Here is a 20,595-nt window from a genome sequence, read left to right as displayed (position 1 = left end):
TCTGATCTTGTTTTTCAACTTCTGCCTGAGAGTGAGATCATCCTATATTCTGTCTCTTTTTCTATCTCCCTCTTCTCTCTCAATTTCTCTCTATCTCCAATAATACATAAATAAAAAGACTAAAAGAAAAAAAAGCTGTCCTTGAAAAGGGTCATAGCTGGGGTCTGAGACAGGTTCCTCACAGGCCACACAGAACACACCTTCCTGGGCTCTAGCCCTGACACCAGCTGAGAGCAGCAAGGCTGTCTTCAGGGGACGGCGGAGCAGTGTTGCGATTTCTCTCTTCTCTCCATCTATCCGTCTCTCTTTCTCTCAGAAACAAAAACAAACAAACAAACAAAAGAAAAAATTGCAAGGACGTGGTTTGAGCCCCAGTCCCCACCTGCTGGGGGGGGGGGGGCGGGCTTTCTGAGTGGTGAAGCAGGGCTGCTGATGTCTCTCTGTTTCTCTCCCTCTCTACCTCCCCCTACCCTTTTGATTTCTGCCTGTCTCTGTCCAATAAAAATGGAAAAATAATAAAATAAATATTTAAAAAGAAAAGGAGAAAAATTGGCCTAGAGAGCTGATCAGAAGGACTTCTGGGAGTTGGGCAGAAGCACAGCGGGTTAAGCGCAGGTGCCGCAAAGCGCAAGGACCGGCATAAGGGATCCTGGTTCGAGCCCCCAGCTCCCCACCTGCAGCGGAGTCTGTCCACAGTCTTTCTCTCATCTTCTCTGTCTTCCCCTCCTCTCTCCATTTCTCTCTGTCCTATCTAACAACGACGACATCAATAACAACAATAAGAACTACAATTAAAAAAAAAAGGACTTCCATGATCCTGGTTGGGTCTCTTCTCAGGTGCTACGTTAAAGCACAGAAGTTCAACTTCTGGCACGTCTGGGGACCGTCTTGACTGCTAGGAAGCAGGATGTTCCCTGTCACTCCTGGGCTGTCGGGCCCTGTCTGGCCACAGCCTCAGTCCTCCTTAACCTGCAGCCAGGATGCAGGTCGGCCTCACAGAGGAGCTGTGGGGATTGAAACATGTGAGAACCACCTAGCAGGTCGTGTGGGTGGGTGGTTAGTAAGGCCATGGAGTCAGATGCTGAAGAAAAAGTTGCATGGGGGGCTGTTGGTACGCCCTGTTAAGTGCACATAGTACTTAGCGTTAAGGACCTGAGCAAGGATCTGGGTTTGAGCCCCTGGCTCCCCACCTGCGGGAGAAGCATGTCTGCAGACATAAACAGAGAAGCATGTCTGCAGGTGTCTGTCTTTCTCTTTCTCTGTCTCCTCCTCCCCTCTCAATTTCTCTCTGTCCTACCTAACAAAATGGGGAAAATGGCAGTCCAGGAGGTGGCGCAGTGGATAAAGCATTGGATTCTCAACTATGAGGTCCCAAGTTCAATTCCCGGCAGCACACGTACCAGAGTGATATCTGGTTCTTTCTCTCTTCCTATCTTTCCCATGAATGAATGAATAAATGAATGAATGAATGAATGAATGATTTAAAAAAAAGGGGAGTCGGGTGGTAGCGCAGCAGGTTAAGCGCATGTGGTGCAAAGCGCAAGGACTGGTGTAAGGATCCCAGTTCGAGACCCCGGTTCCCCACCTGCAGGGGAGTCGCTTCACAGGTGGTGAAGCAGGTCTGCAGTTGTCTATCTTTCTCTCCCCCTCTCTGTCTTCCCCTCCTCTCTCCATTTCTCTCTGTCCTATCCAACAATGAAGACATCAACAACAATAATAACTAAAAAAACAACAAGGGTAACAAAAGGGAAAATAAATAAATAAATATTTTTTTAGAAAGGGTGGGGGATGTCCACCAGGAGCAGTGGATTCATAGTGCCAGCCCCGAGCCCCAGAGATAACCATGGAGGCAAAAAAAGAAAAAAAGTTTAATGCCACCAACACTCATGCACCCGGACAAGCCCTGCATTTCAGCTTTAGAATGGCGGTGCAGCCCTAATGCCACACAGCAGATACCCAGGAACACTTAGAGTCAGACACACTCTGCAGAAACCATACAGCACCCTCACAGTGCCCTGGGCTGGGGTGTCTGACTGCCTGAGGGAGCGGGGAGGGAGGAGATGTGCCCTTCCCTGGCTGGGTTCACAGGGTGCTGGGTGGGGGGGGGGTACCCTTGATCCAGCTGGCTGGAACGGGTTCAGAGCCTGTGTTTGCCCCTTGGCGGGGAGTTATGTAAGTTCTCTTGTTGGTATGCATGAGACCCCTTCTGTTTCATTTGGTTTAAATCCCCCCTGCTTAACACTATTCTATTTACATAACCACTTCATTCTATTTACATAACCACTGTTAACAAGTTCCACCCTCCCTCCGGGGCATTTGTGGTTCAGTGATAGGATTCTCACCTAATCTGCCCCCTCTTTGTCACACTCTGATTTTCACCAGTCACTTTTCTCTCCACCCTCTCTATGTCACATCCTGTTTCCACCTTACTTGGCAAGTATATATAAAGACAGCATTGTGAGTTTTAGAGTACTTGAGTTTAGCTTAGCTCGTCTTAGATTGCGCTGCGTCCTGCATGAATAAAGAGATACTGCCTACAGCTCAACCATGAATCCCTGGTTGTCTGTTACCCGCCTGTGAAGCCAGCCCTGCGAAAACAACATAACCCGTCGAAAACAACATTCTCTGAGCAGAGGCCCCCCCCCCCCCCCCCGGAAGCCTCCTGCCTCTTGCCTCCTGACTCTGTTCTCCATCCTCCAAGGTCTGTCCTTCTGCCAGCTGCAGCGACAACACGTCTTGCTGAGTGGCTACCTCAATGGCACCAGCACATCCTACCTCCCTCAGTGCGGAGAGTCTGGGGGCTACGCGGCCGTGCAGTGCGACCCGCGGCGGGGCCGGTGCTGGTGTGTGGATGCAGAGGGCATGGAGGTGTACGGGACCCGCCAGCCGGGCACACCGGCTCGTTGTAAGTCCGCCAGCCTGCACGTACAGAAGGGGACAACGCTTAAGGAAGCTTCCTTTACTCCGGGCACCCCCGCAGGGGCACATCAGAGCATAAACAGGCTGTCAGGGCAGCTTTTATTTGTATTTTTCCCCCCATGATGGTGATTACTGGGGTCGAGTCACCCCTCTGCACTTAGTGGCCTTTTTTCTTTTCTTTTCTGTCCTTTCTTTCGATAAAGGGCAAGAGAGGCAAAGACAGGTAGAAAGGGAGCAGAGACAGAGAAGTGGAGATACCGGATACCACACTGCTCATGAAGCTTTCCCTTCCCGACCCCTGCAGACACTCCCTGTGGTGACTGAGGGCTTGAACCCTGGTCCTCACAAGTGGTGACATGTGTGCTCCATGGTGTGAGCCACGTTACAGATCCTAGGCCTTGCTTGGCCTGCTCACTGTCGGGTCTCCCCTCTCCTCCCCTTCCCTCCTTTCTCCTCCTTAAAACTATTTTTATTGATTTGTTTAAACTTTAAATAATGGTTTAATAATGATTAACAAGATTGTGAGATAACAGGGGTACAGTTCCCACCTTCACCTTCAGAGTTCCATGTCCACCATCCCCTCCATTGGAAGCTTCTTTCTTCTTTATCCCTCTGGGAGGATGGACCCAAATTCTTTATGGGGAGCAGAAGGTGGGAGTTCTGGCTTCCGTAATTGCTTCCCCACTGGACATGGATGTTGGCAGGCGGATCCACACCCTCAGCCTGTTTGTGTCTTTCCCTAGTGGGGCAGGGCTCTGGGGAGGGGAGACTGGGAGACACATTGGTGAGGCTGTCTGCCCAGAGAAGTCAAGATGGCATTTGGTGGCACCTGCAGCTTGGTGGTGCTCAGATCTCTTTTGTCCTTTTCGGGCACCCTTTTGCCAATTCATAGGTGGGTTATGACTTTCTTTCTCCCTTCCTTCCTTCCTTCCTTCCTTCCTTCCTTCCTTCCTTCCTTCCTCTTTCCCTCCCTCCTTCCCTCCCCCTCTCTCTTTCTTCCTTTCTTCTTTCTTCTTTCTTTCTTTCTTTCTTTCTTTCTTTCTTTCTTTCTGTCTGTCTGTCTGTCTTTCTTTCTTTCTTTCTTTCTTTCTTCCTTTCTTTCTTATTGCCTCCAAGGTTATTGCTGGGGCTCAGTGCCAGCACTACGAATCCACTGCTCCCATGACATTCATTCATTTATTTATTTGATAGGACAGAGAGAAATGGAGAGAGGAGACGTAGATAGAGAGGAGGAGAGAAAGACAGACACCTGCAGATGTGCTTCACCGCTTGTAAAGCATCCTCCCTGCAGGTGGGGAGCCGGGGGCTGGAACTGGGCTCCTTTCACTTAAGCCAGTGCACCACCGCCTGGCCCCCTGGGTTATGATTTTCTATCATAGCTTCTCTGTGTCCCCTCTTCTGTAGTTTCTCTCCTACTTGTGAGGAAATCCTGTTTCTACTTAGAATTGCCAGGACTGGAGACAGTATTTGAGGAGAGTCAACCTAGGTGTTGTCTTCATGTTTCATCTTGACTCTGCCCTCTTATTTTTAATTTTTTTATCTTTATTTATTTATTGCATAGACACAGCCAGAAATTGAGAGGGAAGGGGTGATAGAGAGGGAGAGAGACAGAGAGACACCTGCAGCCCTGCTTCACCACTCGTGAAGCTCTCCCCCTGCAGGTGGAGACTCGAACCTGGGTCCTTGCGCACTGTAGCATGTGCGCTCAACCAGGTGTGCCACCACCCGGCCCCTGCCCTCTTATTTATATTAATGAGAGAAATACAGAGAGACAGACAGAGGGAGAGACAGACCTACAGATGTACACACCATCTGGGAACTGAACCTGGGACCTCAGAGCCTCAGGCATGATATCTTCCCAGTCCAGCTTTTTATTTGTTTAATTACACTGTGATTGTTGCCTGTACTGAGCTCTCTCCTCCATTCTGCCATTGCCCACCCCACCAGCCCTTCTTATTTTGTTTGAGACAGAGGGACATTGAGGAGGGAGAGGGAGATAAGGGGGGGGAGGGAGAGAGGCAGAGAGAGGGTGCGTGCACGTGAGCAGCTGACTGACTTGCAGTACCTGCAGGTGGGGACCAGGGGCTCGAACCCGGGTCCTTGTGCATTGTAACATGTGCGCTCAGCCAGGTGTGCCACCACCCGGCCTTCCAGAGCCTGGGTCCTTTCCGTGGTAATGTTTGCACTCTACCTGGTGCACCACTGCCTGGCCTGCTGTGTGTGGGGGCTGGAATACCTGCCTGGAGGCAGCAGAGTGCGTGCCCGACACGGAGAGGGGGCTGAGATCTTCTCCTCAAACTTGTCCAGGTCCGAGGGGCTGTGAGATCAGAAGCCGCCGTCTGCTCCACGGCGTGGGAGGCAAGTCGCCGCCCCAGTGTACCCCAGATGGGGACTTCATGCCTGTCCAGTGCAAGTTTGTCAACACCACCGACATGCTGGTATTTGACCTGGTCCACAGCTACAACAGGTGACTAGGGAATTGTGGGATACTCATGGTCTCTAGCCTACAAACAGGGGATCTGAATATTGGATGCAGGATATCTCTGACTGTTTGTGTTGTAACATACAACCTTGACTGGTCTCTGTCCCTCTGCAGCTGTCAGCACTTACAGCCAGTCTTAAAATTAAAAGAAAGAAAGAATTTGTTTTTGAGAGAAGAAACATGTTTAACTTTATTTATATTTTTAATCTTTTTATATTACGGAATTACATGTCGACAGGGGTTTGAATCCACACCATTCCCACCACCAGAGTCCTGAATCTTCAGTCTCCCCACTGCAATCCACCACAGTTCCCCTAAAGTGTTATACATGGGGCGACCCTCTTCTCTACAACTATCTGTCCACATTTATACATAGTTGCCCTTCTTTTCCGGATTCACTCTTCTCTTCTAAGCCACACATGACGTCATAACTACCTCCCTATGTCTCTCTCCTGTTCCTTCTCTCTCTCTGGGTGGGTGCTGATGGAGCTGGAGTGCAGAGCCCTCTTATCTTCATCCCATCACTTCTCCCCCCACTGGGAGTCTGGATCAAGGTTGTTTATGGGGAGCAGAAGGTGGGAGTTCTGGCTTCTGTAGCTGCTTCTCCACGGAGCAAGGGCATTGACAGGTGGATCCAGACCCCCAGCCTGTTGCTGTCTTTCCCTAGTGGACCAGAGCTCTGGAGATGAGAGGGTCCAGGCAGGACACACTGGTGAGGTCGTCTGCCCAGAGAAGTCAGGGTGGAGTCATGGCAGCATCTGCAGCCTGGTGTCAGGAAGGTGGTGTGACTTAAGTTGAGACAAGATGGACTGGAACCAGAAAGTAGGATCAGAGCTGATGAGATTAGTGATTTTAGGGTGGAAGAAAGCTAGGAGAACCATTTTAGGTGTGTTCCTAAGGGCACACAATTATAGTAGTTTTGCTTGAGTTTGGTAGCTAGCCTGAGGTTGGATGAGGACATTGACTGAGAGAATGGTGTCAGAGTAGAGAAAAGGGCTAGAAAGTTGGATTAGGGAAGGGAGTAGCTCCCGTTCTTATAAAAAAATTGTGGCTAAAATTAACGATTTCCTTCCATTCACCTCCAGGGCCCACATGTAAATGCACATTTATATTTAATGCCACAGCCTGTGTGACCTCTAAGTCCCTGCTGGTCTGAGCTTAGAGCTCATGGTCACATCTGAGGAACACTGCAGGCTGCACTCATTTCAGGACCAGTCTTTCTTGAGTGGCAGGGCAGGAGACCCCAGCCTCCCTTCAGAGACAGGGGCTTTCCCTACTGTCACTGCTTTATGGTAGAGCCAAGGTCCTGAGAGGGCCCACAAGATGCTGCTCCCTATGGAAGCGACAAGTGGTAGTGGAGAGAGGGGCCCTTTAGAGGTCAAGGCCGATGGGAATGGGGATCCAAGGACTCCCTAAGTAGGACCCCAGATGACCAGATGGTGTGATATTGACCAAACAGGCCAGTCTCTTGCCCTTATCCAACTTTGCAGTCCTCTCTTTATCTGATTACCTCAGATTTTCTCTCAGTTCTTTAGGTGTTGAGTATCATTTGTTGAACCCAACCAGAGTTAGGTTTGGGGGATCTGTTTTCTTCTTTTTTTAAAAAAAATTTTTTTCTTTAAAAAAATTTTGTTTGTTATTGGATAGAGACAGAGAGAAATTGAGAGAGAAGGGAGAGATAGAGAGGAAGAGAGACAGAGACACCTGCAGACCTGCTTCACCTTCTGTGAAGCGACTCCCCTGCAGGTGGGGACATGGGAGCTCAAACCAGGATCCTAACTGGTCCTTGCGCTTTGCACCACATGCGCTTAACCCGCTGAACTACCGCCCAACCCCCTGGGGGTCTGTTTTATTTGGGCCTTTCTGCTAGGCTGTCCTGCTAATTTGGTCTAAATCTAATCAATTACAGAATTTATGCCCTTGAATTTTTAAAAAAAAGATTTATCCCCCCTTACTTTTATTGCCACTTGAGCTATTACTGGAATTAAATGTCTGCATGATGAATCTACTACTGGTGGATATTTATTTCCCTTCTCTCCTCTCCCCTCCCCTCCGCTCCCCTCCCCTCCCCTTCCCTTCCTTTCCTTTCTTCTTTCTTTTTGCCTTCCTTTTTCTTTGATAAGACAGAGAAAGATTGATAGGGGAGAGGGAAATAAAGAGGAAAAAAGAAAGAGAGACACCTGAAAACCTGCTTCACTACATGTAATGCTTCCCCCTTCCAGGTGGCAAGTGGGATGTGAACCCAGGTCCTCGTGAATGGCAAAGTGTATGTTCGCCTGCCTTCCTAAAAAGGGATTGACTTACCGAGAAGGAGAGCGAGAGGAGAGAGAATGAGACACCCAGCACTGCTCAGCTCTGGCATGACTTGCTGATGGGCTTGAACCTGAGGCCACTGGTGCCTCAGACCTTGAAGAGTGTGCTTGCTTTGTGGTTACTTAACTATCTCCCTGGAATGCTCAGAGAATTTCCTGGCAAGGCTGGATGAAGCGCAGTTCACATCTCTTTCCACCAGAGGGCACTTCAGTTAAACACAAAAGTTCAGGACTGCACATCAGGCCAACAGAAACACTGATTTTGAAATGGGATCCCTCTCTCTCTCCCTCTCCCTCTCCCTCTCCCTCTCCCTCTCCCTCTCCCTCTCCCTCTCCCTCTCCCTCTCCCTCTCCCTCTCCCTCTCCCTCTCCCTCTCCCTCTCCCTCTCCCTCTCCCTCTCCCTCTCCTTCTCCCTCACTCCCTACCTCTCTCCCTACTCTCTCTCTCTCTCTCCTCCCTCCCTCCCTCCCTGCCTCCCCTGCATTCATGTTTCTTAGTGTATTTGGCTTCTAGGGGGGCACAGGAAGGGATTCTCATTAATTATAGGAAGTCCACCTGTAGTCAGGGGTGTTCTGAGCAGCAGACCTGGGCAGGGTCAGACCTAGGGACTCCCCTGGACTAAGCCTCTTGGAAAGTATGAAATCAGGACATAGCCTTGAGTCAGGAGAAGGCTTGCCTGGCAGAACACATACTTTGCCATGTTTTGAACCTCAGAACTACAAAAGTGGACATTTGGAAAATGGTATAGGGGGGCGGTAGCACACGGGGTTAAGCGCACATGGAGCAAAGCACAAGGACCGGCTCAGAGATTCCGGTTCGAGCCCCTGGCTCCCTACCAGCAAGCAGGTTACTTCACAGGCAGTGAAGCAGGTCTGTTGAAGGAAGCATCCGCCATATTGAAAGGTGTCTCTTTCTCTCCCCCCCTCTTTCTTCCCCTCCGCTCTCCATTTCTCTCTGTCCTATACAGCAACAGCAATAATAACTACAACAATGACGATGATAAAAAAAATGGTAGAGCAGTCCTGTGTCTCTCTCCTGCCCACCAAACCACCTGTGAGTGCAAACACGTGTAGCTCGTGGACACAGAGGAGCCTAGGGAGAGATGAAGTGGCTGGTAACAGGCCAGCAGTTTACCAGTTGAGGCACCCCCTCCAGTCTGCTTTACCAACAAGAAGACTTCAGTCTCCAGAGTTATTCTAGTAAAGAAAAGGTAGTTACTGTCATCTCTCTGACCAGTTTTCTGCCTGTTCCTATGAGACATGTGCTTGGGCATCAATTGGTCAGATGCCAAGAGTGAGGAAAACAGCTAATTAGTTGAGGAGAACTAAGGAGAGCTTAGTTTCATAAGGTCCTGTTTAGCTCCAGCCAGGTAGAAGCAACTTAAAAAAATGTTGTAGGATGCCATGGAGCCAGTGGCGTGGGGTAAGCATGCAGACACTCCATCTCCTCAAATAACTTGTGACCAACACGCCTTTATTTCTCCAGGAAGTACTTGTGCTGACTTGCCATTTATGAGATGATGATCATGGATCTTAATTCTCTCGTAGGTTTCCAGATGCATTTGTGACCTTCAGTTCTTTCCGCAGGAGGTTCCCAGAAGTGTCTGGGTATTGCCACTGTGCAGACAGTCAAGGGCGGGAACTGGCTGAGACTGGTGAGCATCCCTGGGCAGCATGATGGGGAAAGAGAGGTACTCACAGACAGGAGAGTCTAACTGTCTTTACTTGTACAATGGAAAGTAGCTCTGACTGCCACCTCCCTTGTGAGACTTTCATGGTAATTGAAGAGTATGCTAAGGTTAATGTTTATCGAGTGTATTTTCAGCTCAGCCCTTGCTAGCTCATGAGTGTCTTTTGGAAATGTAGGAGCTTGCCCACACTGGACAGTAGCCATGACCTTGGAATGGACCAGAGGGTGGGTTTCGGTACCGTCTTGTCCTTTCTGCACTGTTCCTTTGCTGTGAACAACCTGCGCAACTATCCAGAGCAGTTCAGACTTGGGGATTAAAGTCTTATTCAGACCTGATGCACAATGATGCTGGTGAAGGTTTTGGTCACCTTAACAGCTGTCTGGTTAATGAATTAAACAATCAAGGGGACTGGCAAGATAACTCGCTTTATAGTGTGTTGCTTTGCCTAGTGCATGACCCATATTGAAGGAAGCAGCCATCATATTGAAAGAAGCAGCTGCCATATTGAAGGAAGCAGCCACCATATTGAAGGAAGCATCCGCCTTATTGGAGGAAGCAGCTGCCAAATTGAAAGAAACAGCCACCTTATTGGAGGAAGCAGCCACCATATTGAAAGAAGCAGCCACCATTTTTTGAAGCTTTAACTTATTATTATTATTATTTTTTAAAAATTTATTTCTTTATTGGGGAATTAATGTTTTACATTCAACAGTAAATACAATAGTTTGTACATGCATAACATTCCCCAGATTCCCATTTAACAATACAACCCCCACTATGTCATTTATCATCCTTCATGGACCTGTATTCTCCCTACCCACCCACCGCAGAGTCTTTTACTTTGGTGCAATGGAATTGGCGTATTGCACCAAAGCAGCCACCATATTGAAGGAAGCATCCACCATATTGAAGGAAGCAGCCACCATATTGAAGGAAGCATCCACCATATTGAAGGAAGCAGCCACCATATTGAAGGAAGCATCCGTCTTATTGGAGGAAGCAGCCGCCATACTGAAGGAAGTATCCACCATATTGAAGGAAGCAGCCACCATATTGAAGGAAGCAGCTGTCTTATTGGAGGAAGCATCCACCATATTGAAGGAAGCATCCGCCATATTGAAGGAAGCATCTGCCATATTGAAGGAAGCATCTGCCATATTGAAGGAAGCATCCGCCATATTGAAAGAAGCAGCTACCATATTGAAGGAAGCATCCATCTTATTGGAGGAAGCAGCCGCCATACTGAAGGAAGTATCCACCATATTGAAGGAAGCATCTGCCTTATTGAAGGAAGCATCCACCATATTGAAGGAAGCATCCGCCATATTGAAGGAAGCATCTGCCATATTGAAGGAAGCATCCGCCATATTGAAAGAAGCAGCCACCATATTGAAGGAAGCATCTGCCTTATTGAAGGAAGCATCCACCATATTGAAGGAATCATCTGCCATATTGAAGGAAGCATCCGCCATATTGAAAGAAGCAGCCACCATATTGAAGGAAGCATCTGCCATATTGAAGGAAGCATCAGTGCTGGGCTTCCCCCCTCCCTTCTTTCCACCTCTCTGTCTCACTCTTTCTATATGAAAAAAAAAAAGTCAACTCAGAGCAGTTTAGCCCCAGAAATGACAAAAAAAGGAAAGGATATACATATAGTTTTCTTAAGCAAGGTCAAGACTTCTTTTTAAATTTTTTTATTGGGAAGATTAATGATTTACAGTAAATACAGTTGTTGGTACATGTATAACATTCCTCAGTTTTCTGTAAAACACTCTAAACTCCCAGCTAGGTCCTCCCTCACCATAGTGTACCAGGACTGAAACCACTTCCCCGCCCCCAGAGTCTTTTACTTTGGTAAAATATGTCAAACCCAGTCCAAGTTCTACTTTGTGTTTTCCCTTCTGTTCTTATTTCTCAACTTCAGTCCATGAGTGAGACCATCCCATATTCATCCTTCTCTTTCTTGCTGATCTCACTGAATATGATTTCTTCAAGTTCCATCGAAGATAAGATGAAGAAGGTGAATTCATTATTATTAGCTTAGTAGGATTCCACATGTGGTCTATATTCCAGTATATAGACCACACTTACCCAGCCACTTATCAGTTGCTGGAAACCTGGGTTGCTTCCAGATCTTGGCTATTAAGAATTGTGCTGCTTTGGGAGTCTGGCGGTAGAAGAGCGGGTTAAGCGCACATGATGCAAAGCACAGGGATTGGCATAAGGATCCTAGTTCAAGCCCCTGACTCCCCACCTTCAGGGAAGTCATTTCACAAATGGTGAAGCAGGTCTGCAGGTGTCTATCTTTCTCTCCCCCTCTCTGTCTTCCCCTCCTCTCTCCACTTTTCTCTGTCCTATCCAACAACAATGCCAACAATAAAACAACAAGGGCAACAAAAGGGAATAAATAAATAAATATTAAAAAAAAAAAAGTGTGCTGCTAAGAACATATGTGTACACAAATCTTTTTGGATGGGTGTGTTGGGTTCCTTAGGATATATCCCCAGGAGAGGAATTGTAGGATCATAGGGTAGGTACATTTCTAGCCTTCTGAGAGTTCTCCAGACTGCTCTCCACAGAGGTTGGACCAATTGACATTCCCACCAGCAGTGTAGGAGGGTTCCTTTGCCTCCACAACCTCTCCAGCATTTGTTGCTGTTACCTTTTCTGATGTATGACATTCTCACAGGAGTGAAGTGGTATCTCATTGTTGTCTTTATTTGCATTTCTCTGACAATCAAAGACTTGGAGCACTTTTTCAACATATTTGCTGGCCTTTAGGATCTCTTCTTTGGTGAATCTTCTGTTCCTATCCTCTCCATCTTCTGCATGAGGTCATTTGGTTATTTTGTTGTTTGGTGAGCTCTTTCTATATTATTAGTGAATTCCTTGTTGAAAACATTGGATTTGCTCAGGTTTGGAGATGCTACTGGATGAAATTTATGACACTGTTTTTGCTGGCATGGACCTCGCTTCCACTTTCGCTGAAACCACCCTGTACCGGATACTGCAGAGACGCTTCCTAGCGATTCAGCTGGTTATCTCGGGCAGATTCCGCTGTAAGTACTCATCCTGTAATAGCTGTGTATGTTTCTGCTAGCAGGATACCACACAGTCTTCAAAGTCATTTCAAAGTCCACACAGTCTTCAAAGTCATTTCAGTAATGTGCTTGCAGAACAAAAAAAAGAATATTTTATATATATATTGAAGACAGCAGAGAGAGAGGTGCTGTAGACAGTCTTTTCATACCGTCTTTTTCTTTATTGTGTGAATCTCTCTCAGGCCCCACAAAATGTGAAGTGGAGCAGTTCACAGCCTCCCGTTTTGGTCACCCCCACATTCCCAGCTGCCACCAAAATGGGGCTTATCAGGCTGTCCAGTGCCAGAGGGATGGACCGTGCTGGTGTGCAGATGCCCAAGGAAGGGAGATCCCTGGAACCCGGCAGCAAGGGGAGCCTCCATCTTGTGGTGGGTTTCCTTACAAGTGTGTTTCGATTGCAGCAAACTAACTTTTCCCAGACTAGCTCCTCCAGAACCATTCTTTTCATTGCCTCCTGAGAGTACCTCACAAGCCCCACAAGCTTCTTGTAATGCAAAACCTGTTTCTTATCCCACTTCTCCAAATTAAACTGAAGAGTGTTCCCAGAAATAGTTGCTTCTTCAGAGTGCTGAGAAAATAATAAGAGTCTTAGAAGTGAAGAAAGAAAAAGTTTCTGAGCATTGTAAGAAAAATGTTTGCTGCTAACTGAAGGTGCCTAAAACAAGTGGTAGCAGTTCTTTCTTGAAGTGTCCATGAGGGGACAATGTCTAGGAAGGCTTCATGGAAGAGATGATGCCTGGCCAGAGTTTTATGAAAGTAGAAGGTAGTTTGCTGATAGAGAAGAATGAGGAAAGTTATCCTCTCTATAGAAAGTAGGGGAAATAAACTTATGAGGACAAAAAAATTGGCATGGGGGCCCAGCAGTAGCTCACTGGGTTAAGAGCACATAGTGTGAAGCCCAAGGGCATGTGCAAGGATCTGAGTTCGAGCCCCCGGATCCCCACCTGAAGGGAGGTGTCACTTCATAGGCAGTGAAGCAGGTCTGCAGGTGTCTATCTTTTCCCCTCACTGTCTTCCCCTCATCTCTCAATTTCTCTCTGTCCTATCCAACAATGACAACAGCAGCAGCAACAACAAGAATAACAGCAACAAGAATAACAACAATGGGAAAAAGATGGCTTCTAGGAGAAGTGGACTCATAGTGCAGGCACCGAGCCCCAGAGATAACCCTGGAGGCAAAAAAGAAAAGAAAGAAAGAAAGGAAGGAAGGAAGAAAGAAAGAAAGAAAGAAAGAAAGAGAGAAAGGAGGAAATTGGCATGGGGGCCTGACACTGAGTTCACAAGAAAGATGGAGAAATCAATTATTGGGTGCCATCAGGGTATTGCTCTGAAGTTGAAGATTGGAGTAAAAGGCATCAGTGAAGTCCCTCACACTGTTTCAAGGTCTCAGAAATTCATCCCAGAAGTCGGGAGGGTGTAAGAGGCTTAGACTGGGTTAGACTGGGTGTGCTGTGATGGATCTATCTGTGTGTGAGAAAGGGATTGTTGAAGGGGAGATTGAAAGAAGCATGAGCCTGTGCCAGGCTAGCGTGGGGGTGCCTCTTCCTGGGCGCGTACTCTCTGGGTTAAAGAGAATGCTACTGGAGCCAGCCTGGGCTGCTACTCACTCAGTGATGCAAGAAAGATGACCCAGGAACAAAGCTGGTGGTGGTGAGGCAATTCAATTCTTTATTGACAGAGAGTCAAGGCTTTAAGAGTCAGACTTGGAAGTTGCAAGTCAGAAATGGAAATGGCTTGACATGGTTTGGAAAGGGGCAGAGAAAGGCAAAAGGGGCTGGGAAAGGCAGGAACTTCTTTAGCAACTGTTGTGAGGGTTTTAACTGGTAGGATTAATAGTACCCTGCAGGCAGGGAGGGTCTTGAGGGTAGAAAGAAGATAGATCAAAGGAATGGAATGGGTGGGGATCTTTCAGGGAAAACAATGATTATGTAGATAATAAGGGAGAAGGCCATAGTATCAGGAATGCAGGGAGCTTTGTGAGGCAGGGAGTCTGATAAGATGAGGCAAACCTTGGTGTGACACAACCCCTTGCTCCACCTCTCAGTAGAGAGAGAGAGACTGACAGGATGGATGTCCCTTCAAGTCAAGCCCTGCCAAGCTCAATCACATCCTCACAATTTCCCAACAAGCCTGGAGGCAGTGGGGCTAGTTTTGATTCCTGATATCCTGGAAAGATAAGAGGAACTCTGTTAGTACCCCAGAGCTGCTTTGACATATTATTACACACTGAATGGTTTAGAACAGCAAAATTTTATTCTTTTTTATTTTTATTTGACTTTATTTCCTGTCCTTATTTATTTGTTGGATAGAGACAGTCAGAAATCTAGAGGGAAGAGGGAGATAGAGAGGGAGAGGGACAAAGAGACACCTGCAGCCCAGCTTCACTGCTCACAAAGCTTTCCCCCTGCAAGTGGGGACCAAGGGCTTGAACCTGGGTCCTTCTTCATTGTAACATGTGCACTCAACCAGGTGCATCACCATCCAGCCCTTCTCTTTTTCATTTTGTAACATTTTGTTAGGGTGGGTTAATGATTCAAGGTATAGTCATTTTCAAGTGGTAATATTTCTCCCTTCACCCTGATAGTTGTCTGCAAAAACACTCCCACCCTCAACGTAGGTCCTTGCCTGCCATCATGCACCAGACCGGAAGTATTCTGTTACCATCCTTAAGGCTAGAAACTAAAAATCCTTTTGCACCTCATAATGATCCTGGGTCCATACTCCTAAAGGGATAAAGAATAGGAAAGCTTGAGGGCCGGCGGTAGCACAGCAGGTTAAGTGCACATGGCACAAAGCATAAAGACCAGCAGAAGGATCCCCGTTTGAGCCCCTGGCTCCCTACTTGTAGGAGGGCCTGCTGCACACATGGTGAAGCAGGTCTGCAGGTGTCTGTCTTTCCCCCTCTGCCTTCCCCTCCTCTCTTGATTTTTCTCTGTCTTATCCAACAGCAGCACTAACATCAACAACAAAATGGAAAAAAAAAGGGCCTCTAGTAGCAGTGGATCTATATTGCAGGCACCAAGTCCCCCCAGTGATAACCCTGGGGGCAAAAAAAAAAGAATAGGAAAGCTTCCAATGGAGGGGATTGGATGCAGAACTATGGTGGTAGGAATTGTGTGGAATTGTACCATTCTTTTACTTTTATTTTTATTTATTTATTCCCTTTTGTTGCCCTTGCTGTTTTATTGCTGTAGTTACTGATGTCATTGTTGTTGGATAGGACAGAGAGAAATGGAGAGAGAAGGGGGAAGACAGAGAGGGGGAGAGAAAGACAGACCCCTGCAGACCTGCTTCGCCACCTGTGAAGTGACTCCCCTGCAGGTGGGGAGCCAGGGGCTTGGACCTGGATCCTTATGCCGATCCTTGAGCTTTGAGCCACTTACACTTAACCGGCTGTGCTACCGCCCGACTCCTGGAATTGTACCATTCTTATCCAATGGACTTGCTGATCATAATTAAATGAGTAAAAAATTAAAAAAAAAGAAAAGAAATTAAAATTCAAGCTGTTGTCTGGGCCACAAAAGCTCTTGGTGAGAGCATCCTTCCCGATGCTCGCTGGTTTGTGCTGGTCATGGACAATCATTGTCATTCCTTGGTTTGTGGTGCCATGGCTACAAATTCTGCTGTTGGTATAACAGGACTGTATTCTCTCTCTCTTTCTCTCTCTTAATACTTTATTTACTTATTTATTGATAGAGACAGAGAAATTGAAAGGGGAGGAGGAGGTAGAGAGGGGAAGAGACAGAGAGACATTTGCAGCCCTGCTTCACCACTCATGAAGCTTCCCCCCTGCAGGTGGGGACCAGGGGCTTGAACTGGGGTCCTTGTGCGCTGTAATGTGAGCACTTAACCAGGTGCGCCACCGCCTGGCCCCTGTATTTTCTCTGTCTGACTTTCCCCCCTTATAATAGCCACTATTTTGTGTTAAGAGCCTGCTCTACATTAGTACAATCTCCTCTTAACTGGTTATATCTACCATGACCTTATTTCCAAATGAAGTTACATACTGATGTGCTAGGAAGTACATGAGCTTGGGGGAGACACTATTCAGTCCAGTGTAGGAACTGACATGGAATTATTAGTTTGTCAGGAAAGTCATGACACATTTTTGTCTACATACTTCCTTTTTAACCAGAGCACTGTTCATCTCTGGTTTATGGTGGTATGGGGGGTCCTGTGACTTTGGAGCCTCTGGCCTGAGAGTCTGTTTGCACAACCATTATGCCGTCTACCCTCTGTCCTCATGACACATATTTGTATAGAGAAAATAAAGAAAGATATATCATGGCTTTCCTGGCAGCCCAGTAGAAGCAAAGCCCTGAGGAGAAGAATGAAGACTAGAGAGGTGCTTGGAGGCATTCTGGTCAGACTCTGCTTCACCTCACAGGGCTTAGCTGTCTGTGACTGTGAGTGAGAGACTCAGAAGCACTTGCAGGCTTCCCACGTGGGTCAGCTGTATGGATTTGGCCAGGCTTGAAATAGTGAGGAGATGTGTTGAGGTTCATTTAATAATTTCTGTGGAAGTATTTGATTTCTCTGACTGATGTTTTGAATATTTTTTAAAAGTTTTTTATTAGTGATTTCATAAACAAGATTGTAAGATAGCAGGGGCACAATTCCACACAGTTCCCACCATAAGAGTTCCATGTCCTATCCTTTATCCCTCTGGGAGTCTGGACCAAAATTGTTTATGGGGTGCAGAAGGTGGGAGTTCTGGCTTCTGTAATTGCTTCTCCTCTAGACATGGACGTTGGCAGGTGGATCCACGCCCCCAGCCTGCTTCTGTCTTTCCCTAGTGGGGCAAGACTCTGGGGCGGTGAGCCTTTGGGACATATTGGTGAGGTCGTCTTCCCAGAGTGGTCAGGATGGCATCATGGTAATGTCTACAACTTGGTGGCTGAAAGGCAGTAAGATATAAAGCAGGACAATAAATATTCCTAATGATGTTTGAGAATATCCTGCTACAAGTGAGGCTGTAGCAAAAGAAAAAATTGTAGCTCTCTGCCTTAAAGGAATTTTCAATTACATTTTAATTCTATTAGTATGTAGAGAATATTGTGCCCATCAATTCCCAAGTAACAGTAAACTATGGGAAGGAAGCTAAGGTTTTCTAAAATTAAAAACAAGAGTGCTACCACATGGACAAATAATAAATGGATCACATATTTTTTGCTTCTTCTCTCTGGGGTATGAGTCCTATTTCCATGGAAACTAATGGCACATAAAACCAACATCTGTTTTTTTTTTTTTTTTGGTTTATTTATTTATTTATTTTTTTGCCTTGTGACTCTACATTAAGAATGGAAGCAGTGAATTTTGCTTTTTCCTCAACTTTCTGTAATATCCATTAAAGAGAACCACTGCCTTGCCGAGGGATATATTATGTGTTCTGAGGATGCCAGTCCCCTCCCCCCCCAACCACATACTCCAGTTCTTTCCCTGTTGCTTGGATACAGGAAAAAAATTGGCTGAATTCCTTCTTGCCATCCAAGTGAGCAGAGGGAAAATAATTGTTTTAATAAGTTGGGTAGTGAGTGGATGGTTTAAAATTTCTGAACATGTATGGCTCTGTGGGGGAAAAATAGTACTTTTATCTATGTGATTTGGACACTTGGAATTTGAATTAATTTTGTCTTAATAGGGTTATAGTGAATCAGAGATATTTCACCAGAATAGTCTGACCGGGCCTGAGGTTGTTTGAGCTGGCCACGGCTTACTTCATCACTTAAAGGAACAGTCATGAAGTCTAGAGGATATATTAAGTGTGGTTATCAACTGGGTATCATTGGGTTATAGTAGAGTGAACATATACCCTACAGTATAGCACAATATTTCCCATTAAAGGAAATACTGATAGCATTTTAAGTATGGTTCTTATCCTCAAATAGAATATAAACCCGTTAGCTTAGGCGAAGCTACCCACAAGGAGGAATGAGACAGCCACATGAAGATCATCATATAATGAAACACAAAATCCCATTAAGAATTCCAAGAGAGTGCTGGGAAACAAAATCCTGTTAAGGCAAACAGGATCTTGTTGGCATATAGTAAGCTAGGACTCCTATAACCAGTAAGTTAGGGGACTTGGAGCAATGGAGATGCATTCTTGCACAGACCTAGAAGAAACAAATCCGAACTCAAAGTGCTGGCAGGACCTCATTCCTTCTGAAAGTTCTGAGGAGCTTCCTTTTTCCTTCCGGGCTTCCGCACTTGCTGGCAACCATTGGTGTTCCATTGCTATGCGCTATCATTCCAGGCCCTGCTTCCATTTTCTGTGGCCTTTATCTCCGTGTCTGTGTTTCCTTCTATGGTTTTCTTATAAAGACACTAGTCATTTGAACTGAGGGTTTACAATCCAGGGTGAGCTCATCTTACTTACCCAAACCTTCAAGAATCTTGTTTCCAAATAAGATCACATTCTCAGGTTCCAGGAAGACATGAATACACTTAATTCAGCACAGCTGATGGTGAGTGTCTGGTCAGATGTTTGAAAATGAACTTATAACTATGAGTTTTGCCTTAGAAAGGGCTCAGCCTTCAGTAACAACTAGGAGAAGAAATTATATGAACTGGAACACTCATTTCCCCCAAACAAGTATAAAACATGGGTGTTCTTGATTTTTTTTTTTTTTTTTTTTGGACATCTTATCTACCAGAAAGGTCTGAGGGGTCAACTCAGTGTTAGGTATGATGTTAAGCCATTTCATCATTTCCTTTCATCCTGTGCAGCTGCGGGACGGTCCTGCACTTCCGAGAGGCAGAAGACCCTGTCCAGACTCCACTTTGGGCCCTCTGGCTACTTCACTCAACACAATTTGTTCTTGGCACCGACACAGCGACAGGCCTCTCTGACAGTCCCCAGACCTGCCGCGTACTGCTCACCCTTGATCAAGGAGCTCTTTGTGGATTCAGGGCTTCTCCACTCAATGGTAGAAGGACAAGGTGCACAGTTTGCCATCTCAGAAAGTCTCCTGAAAGAAGCCATCAGAGTGATTTTTCCCTCCAGAGAGCTGACTCGTCTGGCCCTCCAGTTTACTACCAACCCAAAGCGACTGCAACAAAATCTTTTTGGAGGGAAGTTTTTGGTGAATGTTGGCCAGTTTAACTTGTCTGGAGCCCTTGGCACAAGAAGCACATTTAACTTCAGTCAGTTTTTCCAGCAGCTTGGTCTTCCAGACTTCCAGAATGGAGGGGCACAGGTTGGCCCTGTCAAGCCCTTTTTTGTGGGATTGGATTCAGATCCTGAGACAGAAAAGCCTGGAGCCTTCAAGAAGGGCATTAATCTGAATAAAACAGTTGTGGGCAGCTTTGGCTTTAAAGTCAACTTTCAAGAAAACCAGAAAGCCGTGAAGTTCCTAACTTCTCTCCTCGAGCTTCCCCAGTTCCTTCTATTCTTACAGCATGCCGTTTCTGTACCAGAGGATGTTGTGAAGGACTTAGGTGAGGTGATAGAAATAGCGCTCGACTCCCAGGACTGTGAGCAGACACCTGGCAGCCTCTTCGTCCCGTCCTGTACAGTGGGAGGGAGTTACGAGCATGTCCAGTGCTTTGCTGGAGACTGCTGGTGTGTGGACTCCTTGGGAGGAGAACTTCCTGGCTCTAGGGTCAGAGGTCAACACCCCAGGTGTCCCACAGAGTGTGAAAAGCAAAGATTTCACCTGCAAAGCCTCTCTAGCAGCCAGCCTGCTGGGGCCAGCCTGTTTGTCCCATCTTGTACCAGTGAGGGACATTTCCTGCCTGTCCAGTGCTTCAACTCACAGTGCTACTGTGTTGACGTCGACGGTCACCCGATTCCTGGTACACAAAGTGGACCTGGAGAACCCAAACACTGTAAGTCCCTCGGGCATTGACTCTGTAGAAGGCTTTGCTCATGAGGCTCCGGCCACAGTGCACTACAGAATCAAAACCAAACCAATCAGCAACAGAGAAAATGACAAAACACACAAGGAAACAAACAACACACCAGTCCTAGCTAAAGGCCAAGCTTCTGTTGATGGAAAAATTGGCTGATTAATTTAAGTCGTATCTAGAAAAGTCTTGATAGTGTTACCCACTGTAGGTGATGCTTAGGGAGAGTCATAGGGCCTGAA

General features: G+C 46.6%; 1 protein-coding gene across 1 annotated transcript in view; it reads left to right on the top strand.

The window, feature by feature from the left end:
- Positions 1-20,595, top strand: part of TG (thyroglobulin) — a 302,611-nt gene that overhangs the window by 8,780 nt on the left and 273,236 nt on the right. The window contains exons 4-9 of the mRNA XM_060202376.1: positions 2,702-2,905; positions 5,227-5,386; positions 9,262-9,368; positions 12,320-12,463; positions 12,688-12,873; positions 19,235-20,335. Coding sequence (XP_060058359.1) covers positions 2,702-2,905; positions 5,227-5,386; positions 9,262-9,368; positions 12,320-12,463; positions 12,688-12,873; positions 19,235-20,335 — 1,902 coding nt within the window. The remainder of the gene's footprint in view (positions 1-2,701; positions 2,906-5,226; positions 5,387-9,261; positions 9,369-12,319; positions 12,464-12,687; positions 12,874-19,234; positions 20,336-20,595) is intronic.

Source organism: Erinaceus europaeus, chromosome 1, assembly GCF_950295315.1.
Source record: "Erinaceus europaeus chromosome 1, mEriEur2.1, whole genome shotgun sequence".
In the NCBI taxonomy this organism is placed as follows: domain Eukaryota; kingdom Metazoa; phylum Chordata; class Mammalia; order Eulipotyphla; family Erinaceidae; genus Erinaceus; species Erinaceus europaeus.
Note: the sequence above shows the minus strand (reverse complement) of the source record. Positions and strands in the feature narration are given on the sequence as shown.